This window comes from Pygocentrus nattereri, chromosome 16 (assembly GCF_015220715.1).
Source record: "Pygocentrus nattereri isolate fPygNat1 chromosome 16, fPygNat1.pri, whole genome shotgun sequence".
Taxonomy (NCBI): domain Eukaryota; kingdom Metazoa; phylum Chordata; class Actinopteri; order Characiformes; family Serrasalmidae; genus Pygocentrus; species Pygocentrus nattereri.
The window spans coordinates 22292836-22314161 of NC_051226.1; the positions used below are offsets into that span (position 1 = coordinate 22292836).

The 21326-nt window shown below is 40.9% G+C and overlaps 1 protein-coding gene across 1 annotated transcript; it reads left to right on the plus strand.

The window, feature by feature from the left end:
• The first annotated feature begins 3886 nt into the window (after positions 1–3886).
• arl3l1 (ADP ribosylation factor like GTPase 3, like 1) lies at positions 3887–11696 on the plus strand. Its single transcript, XM_017704444.2, has 6 exons — positions 3887–4039; positions 4477–4620; positions 6282–6398; positions 8193–8243; positions 9972–10157; positions 11005–11696. Exons 1-6 carry the CDS (start codon positions 4022–4024, stop codon positions 11050–11052), a joined length of 564 nt encoding a protein of 187 aa, XP_017559933.1. The 5' UTR covers positions 3887–4021; the 3' UTR covers positions 11053–11696.
• The last annotated feature ends 9630 nt before the right edge of the window (positions 11697–21326 follow it).

Genomic DNA, 21326 nt, shown 5'->3' on the forward strand with positions numbered 1-21326 from the left:
GTGGATTAAAACACGCTGATTTTGCAGCCTTTAAATCTTAAGAATTAGAAAAATTTAGCTTTCCATGATATGAGCCAGAAAATTCTTTACATTTTTTTAATCATGAAGATGTAAACAAGGTTGTTCTTAGTGGTCAGAATGGCTTACAGTGGTGGTGAGTTTCACTAATCAGACGGCTGAAGAGTTTTAATGCCTCTAAAAGCTCCATCACAGAATGTTTTTACATGCAATGGTTACAAACGTGTAGGCTGCCTAATGCCTGAGACATTGTTTTTAATTACAACTTTGTAATAAACGTTTGGCACAAAGCAATTTTTGAGATCCATGCAGGCTGGAGAGGTAGATGCATTAGATATTAAAATTTTACTGGCCGTTTTAGGCAGCATATTGGTTCGGTTACAAAATAAAATGGCTACATTTTGTGTTGTAGACATTGTGACCCCTGGTTCCTATTGCCACCACTGTAAAGAAGTCTGTCACTGTCTGGACTGTTTTTCTATAAATGCATCACTTCATATCAAACCACCCTGATTTTTGTTAGAACCATTTGATCGTGTTTAGGTTCTAGGGTTCGACCTCAATACCAAAGCTGTGAACTTAGCCAGAAGCCCTCCGTCCTTCTAAGAGTCCAGCCGGCTGGGGGGAAACTCAAATGACCACAGAGACAGTGTCTGTACTCAGAAAGTCTCTACCCGTTTATTAATCAGAATAGCAGAGTTTATATACACACAAATGGCATGACCATCACACGATCATGCGACAAGACAATAGAGGGAGAGGATTGGATGAAATAGAGATTTAGGTGGACAAGGGCCCCCAAGGACGTTTATGACGTCCAGGAACAACAGATAATGTTAGAACCTAACCAAGTGTTAGAGCCTAAACAACAGATAATGTTAGAACATTGCTAATCAGATATCATTGTCACTATGGGGTACAACTAACCTTATAAACGCACGAGCATCAGATGAGGCCTCTGTATGACGCAAGCCCTAAGGCCTTATTCATACCATAGGCCTGAACCCCATAGGTCATGATATAGTCATGGACCCAGGGTTGTGCATTGATCAGTATGTGCTGACATTAGGATCTTACAATTTTGTTTACATTTCAATGCGTGAATTAAACTGGAGTGCAGTCCTATGTAAAATATTTGCCTGATCCGAAACATTGTACTTAGGCTGTTACTAGTATGGCTCCTTCCACATTTACACAGCAGACAGTAAAGGAAAGCATAGCAACTCCATATGTTAGCTACTTTTGACGAGTAACTTTGTCCATTAGTTTTAACTTCTGTGTTCACTACACTCTACTGTTTCCTACATGAGCCTGTTGAGGCAGTGATTGTCAGAAATTCTGCTCCAAAACACATCGGGAGGGAGTCGCCACAGGAAAGAAATGGCTAACAATAGGGCCAGTGGTCGATCTGGAAGCCTGTAAAAGGGCGATGGAGATTTAGCAGAGAACAGACCTATTGTGATGCTGGCTGTTTCAGCGGGCCGGGAATGAAGATGCCCCCCATTGTCACTTATTAGGTCTGCAACTCCACTGTGCCACAGCGGACGCATCAATCCCCCAGAGAGATGGTCTTTTGAAGGAAAGATGAAGTGGTGATACTGGTGTGTCCCTATGGATATCCCTTTACCTGACTCACTTCCAAAATACCCATTAACTCAATAAAAGCTTTTGAAGTCTATTACTAAAAAAGACATGCTTTAAATCAAGAGCACAGTATGCTATCAATATATCCATATCTAATTGAACCACTTTTTAGCTACATATTACAAAAGAGGTAATAAATGGAGGATAAATGTGTAACACTCAACTGTCCAAGACTGCAGTTTCAAACGTTTACCCCTGAGGTCAACTGGCGACCTCATAATAGACTCCAAAACTTGCATATGCCTGAAACATTGGTGATTCCTCTCCCTTTCTTTCTCCAGCTTGTGACTTGGAAATCAGCCAATTTCCACATCATTAAGGGTATATCAGGTCTTTTAATATAGAGGAATCCTACACCTATAGCTACGTCTGTGGTACAATTTCTCTGCTTCCACCTTGTATTTATATTGGATGATTGTAATCCATGTCATTGAGATGTTATTTTGGAAGAATCAGGAAAGTTAATTAAACAGTTGATGTGGCTGAATTTCAGTTAACCATGCTCATGTGATGCTACCCATCCAGACATTTCCTGGATTGTCCTGAATTTTGTTTGTCTGCCCAGGAAATAATGTCCATATAAATAGTCCAATCTGAGATGTCGTGGAACCCAGACATTTTCATGGTAGCATTTCTTGCGAAGTTTAAACTGCATCATTATATCTAGCCAAAGAATTTGTCTACAAAGAATGGGTCTGAATAGTTCAGATTACCTTCAGCAAAGAAAAAGTTGCTCACTGTTCAACTAAACTACGCCGTTGGAAGTGTTTCACTGATAAATCAAGTCACTGATCAAAGGAGCAGAAATTTTACTGAGCTGAGGTTCAAATCTGGTGTTTAATAGGTTTAAGTGTTTAATAAAACCCAACCCATTACGCCCAGTAGCAGCTGATGAAAAGTGATGTTATGTCATTTAACAAACATTTATGATTCCTCAATCCTCACGTCTTATTCATGTGTCTTCAGAAAGAGGAGCTAAGATGCAAGGACAGATAAGATATGTGGTGCACTCATGGCCTCTGTTTTGAGATTGGAAATGCTCATTTCAGATTGGATCCTATTGCCCTCTGCTGTCCGGGTGCTGCAGTACAGTGTACAGAAGACTTGAGTTTCAACACCAATCATCAGGATCTGCTGATGAGCTGCGTCGGGTGTGCTGGGGCAGAGAATAGCTGAAACAGGGCAGTGGGTCCCCAGGACTGGAATTGAAAGCCATAGCTAAAGAATACAAAAAGAAACATATACGACAGAATATTGATGACCTCACCTTATAGTCTATAAGCTAAGCCCTTAATATGGATAAGAAGAAGGAAAGAAACCAGTAAAATCTACGTACAGTAATTAAAGTGATACTAAGCCTCAATTCTGAAATCTAGATAGTATTTCTGTGACTATTTTCAGTAAATATTTGTTCCAATAAGTCCCATAGGAGTGTATTTATTTATTGCACACTTGTTTATTGTTATGCTATTTGTTTGTTGTGTATTTATGGATTCTTGGCCTTATTTCCATTTGTTTACAAATATGTCAAGTTCAGCAAATAAAAAGTAATTGTGCATTAAAATGTGAATTGTTCTTTGTAAAAAAAATCTATTCATGTAGTTTCATTCAGAAAATCAACAAAATATCTAATTCGACCAGAGGTTCACAAACACTGCATTTGACAGTAGATTAAATGGACATATTTCTTTGGCACAGGCATATAAGACACTATCATTTAATACGGACAACAAAATTAAGTGTAAATCATGTAAAATGCTTAGCAGTTACACAATGAAGACACATGTAAGAGGTTTCTCCTTGGGTATATGACCATAAATTCAGTACATGTATTCTAATTCTGAGAAAATGGGAAAAGAAGAGCCCAGTAAGGAATTAAGAAAGAGAACCTGCTGCTTTTTGGGTGTCAGAGTGAGAGAGAGTCAGAGAGAGAGTCAGAGAAAGAGAGAGAGAGAGAGAGCAGTGTCAGGGCACTGTTCTGAAGCAGGTGGTGGGGAGGGATAATCCAGGTAAGTCCTTAATGCAGGAGAGAGGCTGGAGGAGGCAAGGGCGGGGGGCAGAGAGGTTGCTAATTGTGGCCTGCTAATCCAGGCTGGGCCTTCCCCTCCCCCTCCTTCACTGTCCTACTCTTCCTATGGCACGGACGGGGAAGACAGGGTATAACGACAAAGGTAGATGAAAAGAGAAAGATTCCACCCTGCTAAGTACGATCTGAACTGTGTTAGAGGGGAAGGAGGACTAACGGAAGGTGAAGATCCGTGCCTGACTGAGGACCACCTGGGAAACCCAATACCCACCAGGATACAGACTGCGTAGAATGTAGCTGTGGTCTTCTGTACACTCTACAAGTCATACCACCATGGGAGAAGTCCAAAAGGTATGCATTCTCACATCTCTCAGTAGGTGCTGCCATGATTCCAAGAGGCCCAGTCCGTCTGGGCCAAAGCCATCATTGCTTGCGCAAGTTTGTTGATATAAGAGATGAAATAAATGCACAGTGCTGTTTGATATAAGCTTCTGGACATTATATATTATATATTATATATCTTCAGATCTTTCATCAGCGACTTGGAGAACATTTGAACTGCAGGTCATTTCAGTTAGACTTTCTCCAAATTATGATCATTTACAATGTCAGGGTGATATAATATCCACTGAATCTTTGCTCTGGTTAGTTTCAGCTTATATTGTATGCTTGTTTTGAAGGACTCAGCACTATTTATTTTAAAGTTGTTTCAATGTAATTATGAATTATGATCTTGCTTTTCTTTCAGTGACCCAGATCTCTTTCTTGTTTAACTTTCTGAACCCCAGGGCTTGTTTTCTGTCATTGAGAAACTAAAAGGCACGACAGAACAGGAGCTTCGGATAGTCCTTCTTGGTCTGGATAATGCTGGGAAGACCACCTTACTGAAACAGCTTGCCTCTGAAGATGTCAACACTATCACCCCAACCCAGGTAAGACATGGCCAAGACCTTCTGCTACACATAAGTTCAAAATTCATGCAAGCTCTGGTTTCACAAGACCCAAATCCTCAGGTAGCACAACTTATCTAACTGCGAGACATTAGGTTATGAAAGCAGCATGGCCTGCTGCCATCACAAGGTGTTATGCTTGGTGTTTATCTAATGCTGGACACATTCAAGGTAATTATGGTGGAGAAACTGAATACAGTGTTTAAATGTAAAAAGCATTGTATTGCTTACGATGAGCAGGAGGAGGTGAATAGTTCAAAGGGTATTATCGGCTACAGCTAATGTTGGTGTATGCTGAGAGTGCAGTTAGTGTGGTTATATGGTTGCATTATCATAATTTCAGTGACAAATTTATGTATTTTTGCCTCTGACCTGATTACTTATACAGGTTGTCATTATGGAACTGAAATAAAACATATCTGACTGGAGCGACACACAACCATGTTTCTGATGGTAACCGAAAGGTACAGCAGAAAGAAATTATTTTCACAAAGATGTGAGAGGAATGCCCTACAAATTTACCCTACAAACAAAGGCAAGCTGGCAAGTCAAGTTTAGTGATTGTCAAAAGAGAGACAGACTGAAGAAAGAAGTAGCCAAAAGCTCTTAACTGGGGAGGAATTACACATGACTCATAAAATTACAGTCCTAAATCACATTACACTATGGGACAGAACAGGAAAGGCTTCTAAAGAGCTTTTCCTTGAGAATCCTGGTGAGAAGATAACTGCTATCTACAGAGAACATAAGGGCAACACGCACCTAAATAACAACAACTTAGATGGCAGCACACTTGGAGGTGACAACAATGCTATTTTGTCAGAAGCAAAAGTGGCTTTTTTATGTTAGCACTGCTGAAACAAAACCCTCCATCAAGAAAAAAAATGTATCTTTTCAGGACAATTAAAAAATGTTCTTGCCTTAAATGTGAGTTTATGTAACAAGATTTTCTTTCAGGAATGTTTAGACCATTTCAATTGGGCCATTCATCTTGAAGTGTTCATACAGAATAAAAAAGCAGTTGATCTCTCATTCAAGAATTTTGCAAAGGGATCACAAAACGTGAACTGCAGACTATGTACATTTGTGGAGGTGTGAGTAGATAGGCAGCTGATGTAACTAAGATATAAAAAAAAAAGGTCCAACTTCTTGAGTCTCAAGGCGAATCCTTGATGTCTAGAAAAACAAACAAGTGACTGACTAAACTGTTGACTCTCAAAAGGTCAGGTTCATGACAGGACATGGCTGTTTGTGAGCCCTATTTCTGTCTCATTCGAGTCCAAAGTACAGTCAGCAACGGTCCTGTGTAGATGACCTCTGTGTAGATGCTGACTTCTTTTGCAGTTAGAGAGAGCTGTTAGAACAGCGACACACCAAGGAAAAGCTTGTGAGTAGTGTGGATCCTGTCTAAGTCCAGAAACCTGGCCGTGTCTTTAATCCCACGGTTGAAGATTACTTAACAATAAAGTCAGAGAATTTGGAGGCTACTTATGGGCCAGCTAAATATAGTTAGCATCTCTCTTGCTGACCATGGACAACATCTGACCTAATCAGGTGTTTTGAATTAAGAGTAAAGTCTCAGCAATTATGCTGTCTTTCATGTAATTCATGCCATGCTTTTTCTTTTTGGCTGACTCCTCTAGGGCTTCAATATTAAAAGTGTAACTTGTCATGGTATGAAACTGAATGTGTGGGATATCGGTGGACAGAGGAAGATCCGTCCTTTCTGGAAAAAGTATCTTGAAAACACAGATTTGTTGGTATGTTGTCATGTTTCTTCTATTCACATTGTTTACGGTTGCAATACTCAATTTGTCAGATGACTTATGTCTGATAAAACCCCTTTGATTGAGCCATTCGTGTTGTTTTTGGATTTTTCGCCTATCATTTTTATCAAGTACAGTAAAATGAAAAAGAATTTTCAAATGAAAATTTAAATTGAAATAGCAAAATAATACACTGCTCAAAAAAATAAAGGAAACACTTAAACAACACAATAAAACTCCAAGTAAATCAAACTTCTGTGAAATCAAACTGTCCACTTAGGAAGCAACACTGATTGACAATCAATTTCACAGCTGTTGTGCAAATGGAATAGACAACAGGTAGAAATTATTGGCAATTAGCAAGACACACTCAATGAAGGAGTGGTTCTGCAGGTGGGGACCACAGACCACTTCTCAGTACCTTTCTGCTTTCTGGCTGATGTTTTGGTCACTTTTGAATGCTGGTGGTGCTTTCACACTCGTGGTAGCATGAGACGGCGCTACCAGGAGACAGGCCAGTACACCAGGAGACGTGGAGGAGGCTGTAGGAGGGCAACAACCCAGCAACAGTACTGCTACCTCCACCTTTGTGCAAGGAGGAACAGGAGGAGCACTGCCAGAGCCCTGCAAAATGACCTCCACCAGGCCACAAATGTGCATGTGTCTGCACAAACGGTTAGAAACAGACTCCATGAGGATGGTATGAGGGCCCGACGTCCACAGATGGGGGTTGTGCTCACAGCCCAACACCATGCAGGACGCTTGGCATTTGCCAGAGAACACCGGTATTGGCAAATTCGCCCCTGGCGCCCTGTGCTCTTCACAGATGAAAGCAAGTTCACACTGAGCACGTGACAGACGTGACAGAGTCTGGAGACGCCGTGGAGAGCGATCTGCTGCCTGCAACATCCTTCAGCATGACCGGTTTGGCAGTGGGTCAGTAATGGTGTGGGGTGGCATTTCTTTGGAGGGCCGCACAGCCTCCATGTGCTCGCCAGAGTTAGCCTGACTGCCATTAGGGACTGAGATGAGATCCTCAGACCCCTTGTGAGACCATATGCTGGTGCCATTGGCCTTGGGTTCCTCCTAATGCAGGACAATGCTAGACCTCATGTGGCTGGAGTGTGTCAGCAGTTCCTGCAAGATGAAGGCATTGAAGCTATGGACTGGCCCGCCCGTTCCCCAGACCTGAATCCGATTGAGCACATCTGGGACATCATGTCTCGCTCCATCCACCAACGCCACGTTGCACCACAGACTGTCCAGGAGTTGGTGGATGCTTTAGTCCAGGTCTAGGAGGAGATCCCTCAGGCCACCTCATCAGGAGCATGCCCAGGCGTTGTAGGGAGGTCATACAGGCACGTGGAGGCCACACACAATACTGAGCCTCATTTTGACTTGTTTTAAGGACATCACAGCAAAGTTGGATCAGCCTATAGTGTGTTTTTCCACTTTAATTTTGTGTGTGACTCCAAATCCAGGCCTCCATTGGTTAATAAAATTGATTTCCATTGATGATTTTTGTGTGATTTTGTTGTCAGCACATTCAACTTTGTACAGAACAAAGTATTCAATGAGAATATTTCATTCATTCAGATCTAGGATGTGTTATTTGAGTGTTCCCTTTATTTCTTTGAGCAGTGTATAAACTGAGAGCTTGTACTTTGGGCTTCAATCTTAATTCAGGATGGCTGGAATCACTAAGGAGAAGACCCAGTTGAAAGGAAATTGACTTCTCTGTTTGAAAGGCATCAAGCCAAACACATTTTTTGTTCTCTCCCCTGACAGATCTACGTCATTGACAGTGCTGACAAGAAGAGGTTTGAAGAAACAGGCCTGGTGAGGAAACACAAATATATATATATATATATACACTGATCAGGCATAACATTATGACCACCTCCTTGTTTCTACGCATACTGTCTGAGTTATCCATCTGTTTCTCTGCATACTTTGTTAGCCACCTTTTACCCTGTTCTTCAGTAGGACCCCCATGGACCCTCACAGAGCAGGATCATTCTTAGCACTGCAGTAACACTGACATGGTGGTGGTGTGTTAGTGTGTGTTGTGCTGGTACATGTGGATCAGACACAGCAGTTTTTAAACACCTCAGTATCACTGCTGGACTGATAATAGTCAACCAACCAAAAATATCCAGCCAACAGCATCCTGTGGGCAGCGTCCTGTGACCATTGATGAAGGACTCGAGGATGACCAACACAAACTGTGCAGCAGCAGATGAGCTATCTAACTTTACATCTGCAAGATGGACTGACAAAGGGAGGAGTGTCTAATAGAGTGGACAGTGTTTAAAAACTCCAGCAGCACTGCTGTTTCTGATCCTCTCATACCAGCACAACACAGTCCAACACACCACCACCATGTCATTGTTAGTGCAATGCTGAGAATGATCCACCACCCAAATAGTACTTGCACTGTGAGGGTCCATAGGGGACCTGACCACTTAAAAACAGGGTAAAAGAGGGCTAACAAAGTATGCAGAGAAACAGATGGACTGCAGTCTGTAACTGTAGAACTACAAGGTGCACCTATACAGTAAGTGGAGCTGATAAAATGAACAATGAGTATAGAAACAATGAGGTGGTCAGAATGTTATGCCTGATCGGTGTGTGTGTGTATATGTATTAACAACAAGTCCTTTGCTGGAGTGCACAACACACCTTCCATGTTCCTCCTGGCATTGGCATCAGCATGGCCTTGCCTCACAAACTATAAAGGCCTCTGCCAGTCAGTAGCAGATTGGCTACATAGCCCGCCTTTAAAGGTCGACTGTCCCCAGCTTGAGCTAAGTCCCTGGACACACAGTACCAGCCAGCATTAACTCTGCAAGGTGTTCGGCCTATGCGGCAAGCACCGCAGTCCTCACCATCTTTTTCTGCACATCATGTAACTTCACCCAGCACACGACATCAAGTCCAATGCATCTGAGGGTGACAACAGTAAAAACAGCGTTCCACTCGGCCGGACATCTTCCCTGTGGAGCTTCGCAGTGCTGTCCTCACTGTCTGTTGCCAGATTCTGCCTCTCTCCATCCACTCTTGAGTTCGTGGAAGCGCCACTCCTCACCAATCCACTGGAAGAGGCACGATACAACTGCTGACATCAGTGTAGTGCTGGCATAGAGGAAGACAAAGGAGAGACCATGATTACACCACAAAAAGAGTTCTTTACTAAACAGCAGGGCAGAAAAGCACATGCAGAGCCATTATTCCTCAGGGAGGTCACCACTAACCACAGGCTTTACCCTGACAGTAGAGTAACCACATACCAAAAAAACACACAAACTACCCACATCCACTGACAAAGAATAACACAAATAACACACATACACACTTAGAATGATAAACAACAACATTAACAATAACATTAAATCCTTTTTATGGAGAGCATGTGTCTCCCATAATCCTCCTAGCATCCTCCTGTGTGTGTGTGTTGTTCCAACACTGTAATCTTACAAAAAAAAAAGTGCCATCCTTTTATCCAGTGCAATCTTGGTTACCAAAACTTTTCCAGTGGAAACCATTTCTGACCTTTTGCCCTGTTAGGAGCTTTCAGAGCTGATTGATGAGGAGAATCTGAAGGGAGTGCCAGTTCTTATCTTTGCCAATAAGCAAGACTTGGCCACAGCATCCCCAGCCAGCGAGATTGCAGAGGGGCTTAACCTTCACACATACCGAGACAGGGAGTGGCAGATCCAGGCCTGCTCGGCTGTATCTGGAGAGGGAGTACAGGTGATGGCATACAGAGGAAGAGGCCTGTTAGAAAAATATGTTAAATAAAAGTTAAAAAGTACTCCTTACACCTCTGACCCTAGATCAGCCAAATAAGGCATGTTTGGGGTGTGAAGTTGTAAGCTAATGTAGCTAACAATTAACAATGTGCAAACTGCATGCCTAAATGATCACATTTGCTTCAAGCTGTGTTGAGTAGTTATCTCAGATAGACTTTCCAATGAGGTTTCTGATGCTGTATGTTATACTGTTACCTACAAACTTTGATTATATCATTACATATAGCTAAAAACATTTTTATGGACAACTGTGTGTTACATGGTGTCAGAAATCAGATAACAACATGTATTTTGACACATCAACTCAACACAGATATAAGCATGGGCTCTGCCTGACAGATATGCTTCTAGAACTTGTCAGCTGCATTAGCCTCACAGCTCCTGTGCAAAACTAAGAAGCAATCACTGGACACCAAATATGCCTTCGGCTGAATGAATCAATTTGGGGCAAAAGGATAAATACTGTGCATTTGATTTTTTTGCTATACCTTTAATCAAGTATTTGTTTTAATTATGGGAAAAGAAACCCTTTTTATAAACATGTAAAAAAAAGTTTAAGATGCATGGTGCCCTAATTATGTCTTTAAATCCTTGGCCTAAGGCCATGTTAAGTGAATGATGTAAGTACATTGCCCAAAATCAAGCAAAAAGACTCATCTGATCTCATTCACTCCCTATTAGAAGGTATGAAATCAAAGTTATGCATCTTTTTGCTGTATTATGCCCTTCACACACTGAAGAGATTAGTTGATTGATGCTGTAAATGACACTTTTCTTTCTTTTCTCAGGATGGAATGAACTGGATCAGCAACAACATTGTAAATAAGAAGAAATGAACCTGCTTGAGAACCTCTGTCATTTTGTACAAAAATAAAAGCTCTCTGATCTCTGAGTATAAAAACAGCCCTGTTAAATCATGTATGAGACAGATTTCATCGGGCACTCGCTTTTTGTTACGTTTTGTAAGTTACGTAAGACGAATCCTAAACAATGAGCATTGAGCCGCCTTCTTTTGCTTGACATTCACTCTCTATCCAAAACTCTTCTGAGTCTACTATCAAAAAAGACAAGGAAGAGGTGTTTCTGTTATTCTGACCAAATAAGCTTGCTTATGATTTCTCTCTGGCAGTGTTTTGGTGACCTTCCAGATGGTTCTGAAACATTTGATCTGACAGCAATTAATGCTAAAACAGAACTTCCAGCCTAAAATGGAATGTCCTTCAGCATATCAATCCCAAGAGAATTTAAGTTTTAGCTTAAAAGAGTGTTTAGCTTTAGCTAGTTTTGAAGCCATGTATTGGAGAAACCATTCAGAGAGGCTCTGGGCTGAACTCCTGCTTTCTCTTCAAGCTGAGGAGATTCAGTTATGTTTCTGTGCTCTGCTGGCTCATGTAGTGTTGATATGATAGACTGGTGTGTGCATCACTTGTGTCATTGTATGAAATGATATTGTGACATTAAAGTTTTCTCTAGTTCTTTACATGAAATCAGTGTTGCTTGAAACACAAAGCACATATACAGATCGGCAATACCATAAAAACTGCCTCCCTGTATCAGTCTATACATTTTGTTGACAAACTTACATAATTCTAATTGATAGCTGACATTAACTGAAACTGCTGTTAACTTTGAGGTTAAGTAGCTAACCCAGCTAGCTAGCCTAATGAAGGTGCATTCAGTTGGTTCAAGCTAGCTCAACAAGATAAACCCACATAATAAATGAATCAGTTTTTGGTTGTGCCTTTTTTCTCCTGCCTTCTCTACAATTTGATTGGTTATCTCTCTGAACCAATCATTGTTCATTCTGCCCTCAGAACACTTTTGAGTATTTTAAACTCCCACCCGTGGAAAACCCACATTTACATGCTCACTGCAAATAATCTGATCCAAAATGACACGCATGCATACAGAACCACTTAGTGTAGACCTTACCATGACAACAAGCATCACGTGCGTCCAGTCAGAGTGAGATGAGCAGCAGTGAGCAGTGCTCGTTTTATTAAAATGGTATCAGACTCAGGAAAACATACTTCACGTGTCCTCATTAAAGAAGGCCAAGAGGAAGATGTCGTTTTTTGAGACACATAAGCTGGACGTCCGTCCCACTGCCGTCTTTTAAAGATCAGAGTATAAACTTTGTCTCCTCTGCAGACCCGTTTCTGCTCCTGCCTTGTAGAATGTTATAAACTTTCACTATGGAAAACATTCATGCAAAAATGAATTATGACTGTTTTTGGTAAATAAAACAGCACAAAAGCTCTAAGTGGAGCTCAGAGAGGAAAATAAAATACAGACAAATGTAAGATATGGGCTCTTCAAGACGAGGCAGACTCGTTAATCTGGGTGAGATAGAGCGAGATACCAGATGACACCAAGAACTGAAGTTAATTTAATGTTAATAAAACAATAAAAATCATGAGCTGAATTCTTCATTTTATCTGTGTGCAACGGTGGGGAGTGAGGAGGCGGATGCATACACTGAGATAAGCGACTTTTATCAAGGGCAAATCCAGTGTCATGGTCAAAACGGTCCAGGGTCAGATGGCCAATACAGAGAACAGGAGGGACAGACATGACAAAATGAACACAGAACTCCAAACAAACCAGAAATAAACAGAACTCTTCAAACAATACATACACTTCGAACAGCACAATACATTCGAACAAAAAAACAATACATTCAGTCTGAACTAAAGAAGCTTTAAAGTGGGAACTTTAAACTTTTTTACTTTTCGTATTAAATACACTTTTGAAAAGTTCACTTGAATGTATTTCTCTTCCTCAAGGATCACTACAGTTTGTCCACTAGACTGTAGTCTGTCCCTCATTGGTCAGTGAGCATAATAGACTGTAGAATGTTGTTTGAAGTTGCTCTTTGATGTCATGATGGACTAAAGGCTATATGGTGTGAAGTCATAAAGGTGATGCAGATAAGTTCCGTCACACTGCCATTTCACAACATTGTGTGTGGAGCCCCGAAGAGAACAGCTACTAAAATGTCCATGAGGATGACGTGGACACAGAGCGCAAGAGAAAGGAGGAGCAGTGTGAGAAAGGCAAGAAGGAGAGGAGCAGGAGGAAATGGAAGATTCAGTGGAAGAAAGAGAGGAAGACCAACATGGACAAAGAAGAAGAAGAAGGAAGCCAAACAAACCAGCAGCCAGCAAAGGTGGAGGAAGAGGCCAATGTTCTGGACCTGGCAGTAGGCCTCGCGTCTGGCAGCCTTAAAAGTGTCTCGGCTGAGACGCTGGACAACACAGCACCTCCACTACAGGAGAACCTCACTGGAGGTTCAAAGATGTGCTTATTTTGGAAATCTGTCTGCTGACGCATCACCCCCGAACACACAGCCCACCCCTCAACTGCAGCAAAAACAGAGTGATGCATACAAGATGTCGTGTGTTAATCAGTGTTGTCTTTTACAACAGCAGCAGCAGCGCATACATATTTTACTTTGTTTTCTGCAGCAGTGTGTATAAAGTGCAGTGAGTTTAGTGGGGCATGATGATTGGTTAGGAACTGAATGACCCACCTGACACCAGGCCCGCTCTCACACCATCCTGTCTAGTGTCCTGCAGAGACTATGTCTGCATAGATGACAGGAAAAAAACATAATGTTGCCACACCTGGTGTGAACATCACAAATTGTTTAGGTCTATTGGCACCCTGTGCTATGGAACTGTAAAATACAGCTTTCTCTTAAACCGCTATGAAACATGTTGTCATGGTTGCTATTGGTGGGGTGAGGAGGTGGGTGGCGTCTTCAAGTGAGAGCTCTACACAACTTGAGTGGTTTGCACATAGAAAGGAAAGGAATTCTCTGAATGGAGGATTGACCTTCACCGAATGCAGAAATGTTCCCTCAAACATTCAGTGACCTTTTCAGGCTGTGAATCAAAGAGAGGGTATAGATGTCAATTTCACTGCTCTCTGTAAATCTTCTCCAAATCCTGACATCCAGCCGAGGTTCTTCTGCTCTGCCAGACATCCGTCTGCTGGCACATCTCTATTCCCTTAGTGCCAGTGAACATCTTCTGCTGAGAAACAGCAGATTTGGACTGGACTGACCCAAAGTGCCACATATACACAGTGGTGTAGTCTATGTGATTATGCAGGTGTACTCTGTATATCCGGCTGGCTGAATGGAGGAGGAGGCAGCATTAAAAAGGCACACTCTGGTGGATTTTATTAGTGAAGTGCAAATGCACATCAGTAATTATTGCGCTGGCAAATTGGGTGCAAATGTCGATGTGTAATGTAAGTGTAAAACATAGTCTGTCATTTTGAACATCAGTAAAAATTTAATACCTCTGACCCTAACACTGCTGACCGTAACGCCACTGGCTGTAACACTCCTGACAGTAACACTGCTGACCATAATACTGCTAACTGTATCACCACTGACTGTAATACCACTGACAGAAACACTGCTGACTGTAACACTGTTGACTATAACACTGATGACTATTATCACTGACAGGAACACCACTGACTGTATCACCACTGACAGTAACACTGCTGACTGTAACACTGTTGACTATAACACTGATGACTATTATCACTGACAGGAACACCACTGACTGTATCACCACTGACTGTAACACCACTGACAGTAACACCACTTACCTTAACACTGCTGACTGTATCACTGATGACTGTAACACCACTGACAGAAACACTGCTGACCTAACATAGCTGACTGTAACACCGTTGACTGTAACACTGCTGACTATAACACTGATGACTGTATCATCACTGACAGGAACACCACTGACTGTAACACTGTTGATTGTAGCACCACTGACAGTAAACCACTAACCATAACACTGCTGACTGTATCACCACTGACAGCAATACCACTGACTATAATACTGATGACTGTATCATTGTAATGCCACTCACCGTAACACTGCTAAATGTATCCTCACTAAAAGCAACACCACTGACAGTAATACCACTCACTGTAACACCGCTGACTATAACACTGCTGACCATAATGCCACTGACTGTAATACCACTGACAAAATTATTAAAATCTGACCATTCTAAAATTTAGCCCACTGCCATTGTAGTTTCATTTTCACATTGTTCATATATAGAAAGTCTCCAATAATGCATTCATCCTATTTTATTTCATTTTAATATCACTTGTTTCACAAGTGACCCATTTTGCCACACATGAAGCTGTCCGTATTTCAGACAAATTTACCAGAAATATAAAAAAGTGATTTCGCTGCCTGTGAACTTTTGTCCTTTGTGATATTCATGCAAGATGTTCTCCAAAAATGAACCAACAGAGAAATAATACACAGTGAAGTTGTCATAGAAAGGATCAATTAGATCCTCAACCAGCAGTGAACGGATTTTATTTAAGCATGCAGACAAAGGGCTGCTTTATCATGTTTCAAGTTGTGATATTATGTTTTCCTGTTTTCATGCTCCCCGGGCTCCGGTGGCTGTAGTCCTGAAAGAGGTCTTTTTTTCCTTTATGGGTGGCCCTCATATACAGTACATTATCCTTAAACTCCACATAACAGTGCTCTTACTTAGCCTGCAGTACAGAAAGACTACTTTCTTATTTCTAACAGTGATCTGTAGACTCTCTTTATCATTATAGGCTGCAGCCATATGTGAGTTATAACCCTAAAAAGCACACCAGATACTTTTTTTAATCAGTTTCCTACTAAAGTTAATTTTGTCTTCCCTCAGAATGCACTTGGGTAAACAGTCAACACTTAACACTGAAAACTCCTCAGTGGACAGGCTGAGTACAGACTGAAATAAACACCTCCACAGTGCAGATCACAGTCTTAAACCAGTCTCTAAACTCCACCAGAGAGAGAGAGAGAGAGAGAGAGAGAGAGAGAGAGAGAGAGAGAGGTTCTTTAACAGTGTCAGCTCTCCATCTCTGAAGTCCAAACCGAGCTTGTTTATTTATGTATTAACACCACAGACACATCAATATTTTCTGTTTCTGATGTTTTCCTTGCTGGATCTTATGTTGTTGAAGCTTCTATCGAATTTATTATAAGCAGCTCTGAATGCCGCAGGTTAGAGATCAATTTTAGCATCACCATTTTGCAGTAAGAGTTTGATAGACTGTTAGAACATAGCTGGAATTTAAAAATTTACCATTCAGTCTGAATGGTCCAAATGCTTTTTGAATGAGGCAGAATAAAGGACAGCCAATCAGAAAAGACCTCTTTTACATTTATCAGTCATAAAGACACAAAAACAGCCTGATTCACTGTAAGAGATAAAGAAAATGGAAAATGTTCATGTTTTTTGGTAAATGAAACACAGCAAATCTCATGTGGAAAAAGTGTAACATGGAAGCAGGTGAGGAAGTCAGATGCCTCCTCATCCAACCCCCTTCTCCTCAGACTATAGATATTGTCGGTTCGGCCTTCGCCCCCCAGTCCAGACATATGTGATATTAAAGCTAATTATTCTAAGTTAAGTTTTTTGTTCTAAATTTATTCTGACCTTTTATGCAAAAAAGGTCATACAACTAAAAAGCATTCTGCAAAAAGTTAAAGAAAAGGAAAAAACAGACTTCAGTCGATGAGTTCTTTGGAAGGAAGGAAAAGGCCCTCTCTTCTTTTATTGAGCTTCAGGTGGCAAGATGGCTCCCGGACAACCACAATGCAATGATACAACATGAATCATTTCTTTCAAAACCCTACTTTGGGTGAGCTTATCACCCCCCCCCCCTTTTTATATGACCTTGAATCACTTTTGGTTCCCATTATGTCTTGTTTTAACACATCTTCTGGAAACCCTTATTTCCAACTATTCTTAACATATATGTATGTATTTGTTTTTTGTTTTTTTTTTCCAGCCTTTTTCTATCAAGTTCTTCTGTCTTCCCCAAGGCCATTGTTTAGACACTTAATTTGGCTCAAAAAGCAGTTTTTGCCCGTCCTTATCATCAAGTCTTATTATTAACAGCTAGCTTGTTTTCATCTTTTTGTTGTACAAGCAATGTTTGTCTTCAAATCAGTCTGAAAATCAGGCGGAACATTATTATATTATATTGTAATTATATTTATAATTAAATATTATAATATTTTCTGCAGTTCAATTATTTTTAGTTTTAATGAAAAATATGATTATATTTGTGAACGGCTGTTCAAAGCTGTGTTTGCTAGTCATGTACTGGCTGAGTTTTTGAGCTCAAAATGAGCTAAAATTGTCACCACCTGTCATGATTGGCCCTTCCCAGTCCTGTCCATGTGTTTGTGTTGTGTTTTGGTTCCTAGTCTGGCCCCTTGTTTTGTGACTCCGCCCCTGATTGTTCCCACCTGTGTCTTATTATCCCTTGTTAGCCCTGTTGTATTTCAGCCCTGTGTTTTCCCCTGTGTGGTTGCTGGTCTTTGTATGGATGTATGTTGGTCTTTGCGCTGATTGTTTGATGTTGGATTGTGTTGGATATTTGTGTGTTCTTTGAATATGTCTGCCCATCAATCTCTACGGGTTGACTCTATGACCCTGGACTGTATCGACCATGACCCTGGATTTGCCCATAACAAATCTTGCTTTTTCTCTGCACTTGCATCCACCTCATCCTCGCTCCCCGTTGCACCACCGAAACAGTCAGTACTGAAACATTTGGTAAAGTTTGGGTAGTTATGATTGTTTTGAAATGTTCAATCATTCATTTTAATAAAATGAACATAATTAAGGTATAGTGTCACTCAAAAAAAAGCATTTTAGTCTAAAGTCTAAGATCAGAGTTTCTGATGGGCTAAAGGCAACGTGCTTGGTGGTTTCCTATGGCAACCCACCACACCCCACCTCCAGCCACCCCCCGAAGATGACTGAAAGTGCTGATGGAAAGATTCGGTGGGTGCACACAGCCAACACCAGCACATAACAAATAAAGAGAAAATAAGACAATAAATAAGGTTATGTAATAGATAGATAGATGAGGTTTTATACATACACCAATGGACTACAATCTGTAATTATAGAACTACAAAGTGCACCTATAAAGTAAGTAGAGCTGATAAAAAGGACAATGAGCATAGAAACAAGGAGGTGGTCATAATGTTATGCCTGATCGGTGTAAATAGATGAAATGGAGTTGTAACTGTTGTGGAGAAACAGCTTTAGTAGAGAGGTTAGAGTGGAGGAGAGAGAGCTGCTTCATTTGCTGCTTCAGTGGAACTAACAAGAACCTTCCAGAACCTTCAGTGTGAGAGGCACAGAGAGAGAACATGGAGGAGAAGAGAGAACAGAACATATAGATCAAGCAAACACTCATTGTCCCTTCTGTTCTTTTCTCCACTAAATATAGATCAATGATTCCAAAACGGCTGTCGAGTAAAATGCTGCTCTTAATTACTGAATCTGTTACCATTAATATTCTACTATAATTTAGTTTTCATATTCCCTCAGTGAAATGTTCACTTTTATAGTCGATCAGATGATTTAAAGGTTTTACTTTTTCAGGAGGTGCTCATTGTCCATCAACTCCACTTACCATATAGGTGCACTCTGTAGTTCTACACCTACAGTCTGTAGTCCATCTGTTTTGCTGCATACTTTGTTAGACTCCTTTTACCATGTTCTTTATCTGGACTCCCCAAAGGACCACCACAGAGCAGGTATTATTTGGGTGGTGAATCATTCTCAGCACTGCAGTAACACTGATGTGGTGTGTTAGTGTGTGTTGTGCTGTTATGAGTGGATCAGACACATAGTGCATCGTACAGTAGGAATAAATGGTTTAGATAAGACCAGAATCAACCATTTCTGAGGTATCAAGTAGCATATTTGCCATTCTGTTAGGAGGCATGGCTCCAGGCTGAGTGGGTAAAACTGAATAAATGTAGTTATGTTACAACCCCAATTCCAGTGAAGTCAGAACGTTGTGTAAAACATAAATAAAAACAGAATACGATGATTTGCAAATCCTTTTCAACCTATATTCAATTGAATACACTACAAAGACAAGATGATTAATGTTCAAACGGATAAACTTTTTTGTTTTTTGCAAATATTCACTCATTTTGAATTTGATGCCTGCAACACGTTCCAAAGAAGTTGGGACAGGGGCAACAAAAGACTGGGAAAGTTGAGGAATGCTCAAAAACACCTGTTTGGAACTTTCCACAGGTGAACAGGTTCATTGGAAACAGGTGAGTGTCATGATTGGGTATAAAGGGAGCATCCCTGAAAAGCTCAGTTTTTCAAAAGCAAAGGATGGGGTGAGGTTCACCACTTTGTGAACAACTGCATGAGCAAATAGTCCAACAGTTTAAGAACAACGTTTCTCAACGTGCAATTGCAAGGAATTTAGAGATTTCATCATCTACAGTCCATAATATCATCAAAAGATTCAGAGAATCTGGAGAAATTTCTGCAAGTAAGCGGCAAGGCAGAAAACCAACATTGAATACCTGTGACCTTCGATCCCTCAGGTGGCACTGCATTAAAAACCCACATCATTCTGTAACGGATGTCACCACATGGGCTCAGGAACACTTCAGAAAACCACTGTCAGTGAACACAGTTCGTCGGTCCATCTACAAGTACAAGTTAAGACTCTGTCATGTAAAGCAAAAGCCATATATCAACAACACCCAGAAACGCCGCCGGCTTCTCTGGGCCCAAGCTCATCTGAGATGGACTGACACAAAGTGAAAAAGTGTCCTGTGGTCTGACGAGTCCACATTTCAAATTGGTTTTGGAAATCATGGACGTCGTGTCCTCTGGGCCAAAGAGGAAAAGGACTGTCCGGATTGTTTTCAGTGCAAAGTTCTAAAGCCAGCATCTCTGATGGTGTGGGGGTGTGTTAGTGCCCATGGCATGGGTAAATTGCACATCTGTGAAGGCCCCATTAATGCTGAAAGGTACATACAGGTTTTGGAGCAACATATGCTGCCATCCAAGCAACGTCTTTTTCAGGGACGTCTCTGCTTATTTCAGCAAGACAATGCCAAGCCACATTCTGCACGTGTTACAACAGTGTGGCTTCATAGTAAAAGAGTGCAGGTACTAGACTGGCCTGCCTGCAGTGCAGACCTGTCTCCCATTGAAAATGTGTGGCGCATTATGAAGCGCAAAATACGACAACTGAGACCCCGGACTGTTGAACAACTGAAGTTGTACATCAAGCAAGAATGGGAAAGAATTCCACCTACAAAACTTCAACAATTAATGTCCTCAGTTCCCAAACGCTTATTGAGTGTTGTTAAAAGGAAAGGTGGTAAACATGCCCCTGTCCCAACTTCTTTGGAACGTGTTGAGGCATCAAATTCAAAATGAGTGAATATTTGCAAAACGCAATACAGTTTATCTGTTTGAACATTAAATATCTTGTCTTTGTAGTGGATTCAATTGAATATAGGTTGAAAAGGATTTGCAAATCATCATATTCGGTTTTTATTTATGTTTTACACACCGTCCCAACTTCATTGGAATTTGGGTTGTACAACTGAAGTTCTTCCTATCTAACACCTGATAAATTCATCCTCACCTCCCGTTCCTGTGACAAAATGTTCGCACTCCCCGCCGCCAACCTACTCCCTATTCCTCAATCCTACATCAGTTGTACTACAGGGTTTGACATCAGGGTAACATAAAAATAACATTTTGCAAAGAAAATTACATTTATGAATTAGAAAAATAAAAATTAACTAACAAAACCAAAGAATGTTGGGAAGTATTTTGGGCAAAATGACTCTTCGGGGTGTAGGACTCATCCACATGAACCGATCTTAACTAGATTTATCTTTGTAACTTAGATTTTTATTAGTAATTATAACAAATAAAAAACAAATTGTTCCCATCAAATCTCTTCACAGTAATGACAAAGTACACTTGAAAGATCTGGAAGTTAGACAAAATGAATGAGGGATGGCAGGTTTAGGGTTCTAGGTTAGAACATCTCAATAGAATCTCAAGATGTGATCGTGAGCCATGAGGACAGACTTAGGCATGACTCAGAGCATACAGCTAGCAGCCTCTCAAGTTTACAGCACCTTCTGTGACGCTTGGTATGGATCATGTTTTTTATTAGAGGGGATATGGAGGAGCCCTTGTGCTAATCCTAGTCCATTAACCTTACAGCACATTCGGCTCTATAATAAGCCTGTGATCTAAC

Bases quoted from the DNA above. Each gene is read 5' to 3' on its own strand.
- arl3l1 (XM_017704444.2), top strand. The intron at 6,399-8,192 runs GTATGTTGTCAT...CTCCCCTGACAG, and splicing joins TTGAAAACACAGATTTGTTG to ATCTACGTCATTGACAGTGC. The intron at 8,244-9,971 runs GTGAGGAAACAC...TTGCCCTGTTAG, and splicing joins GGTTTGAAGAAACAGGCCTG to GAGCTTTCAGAGCTGATTGA.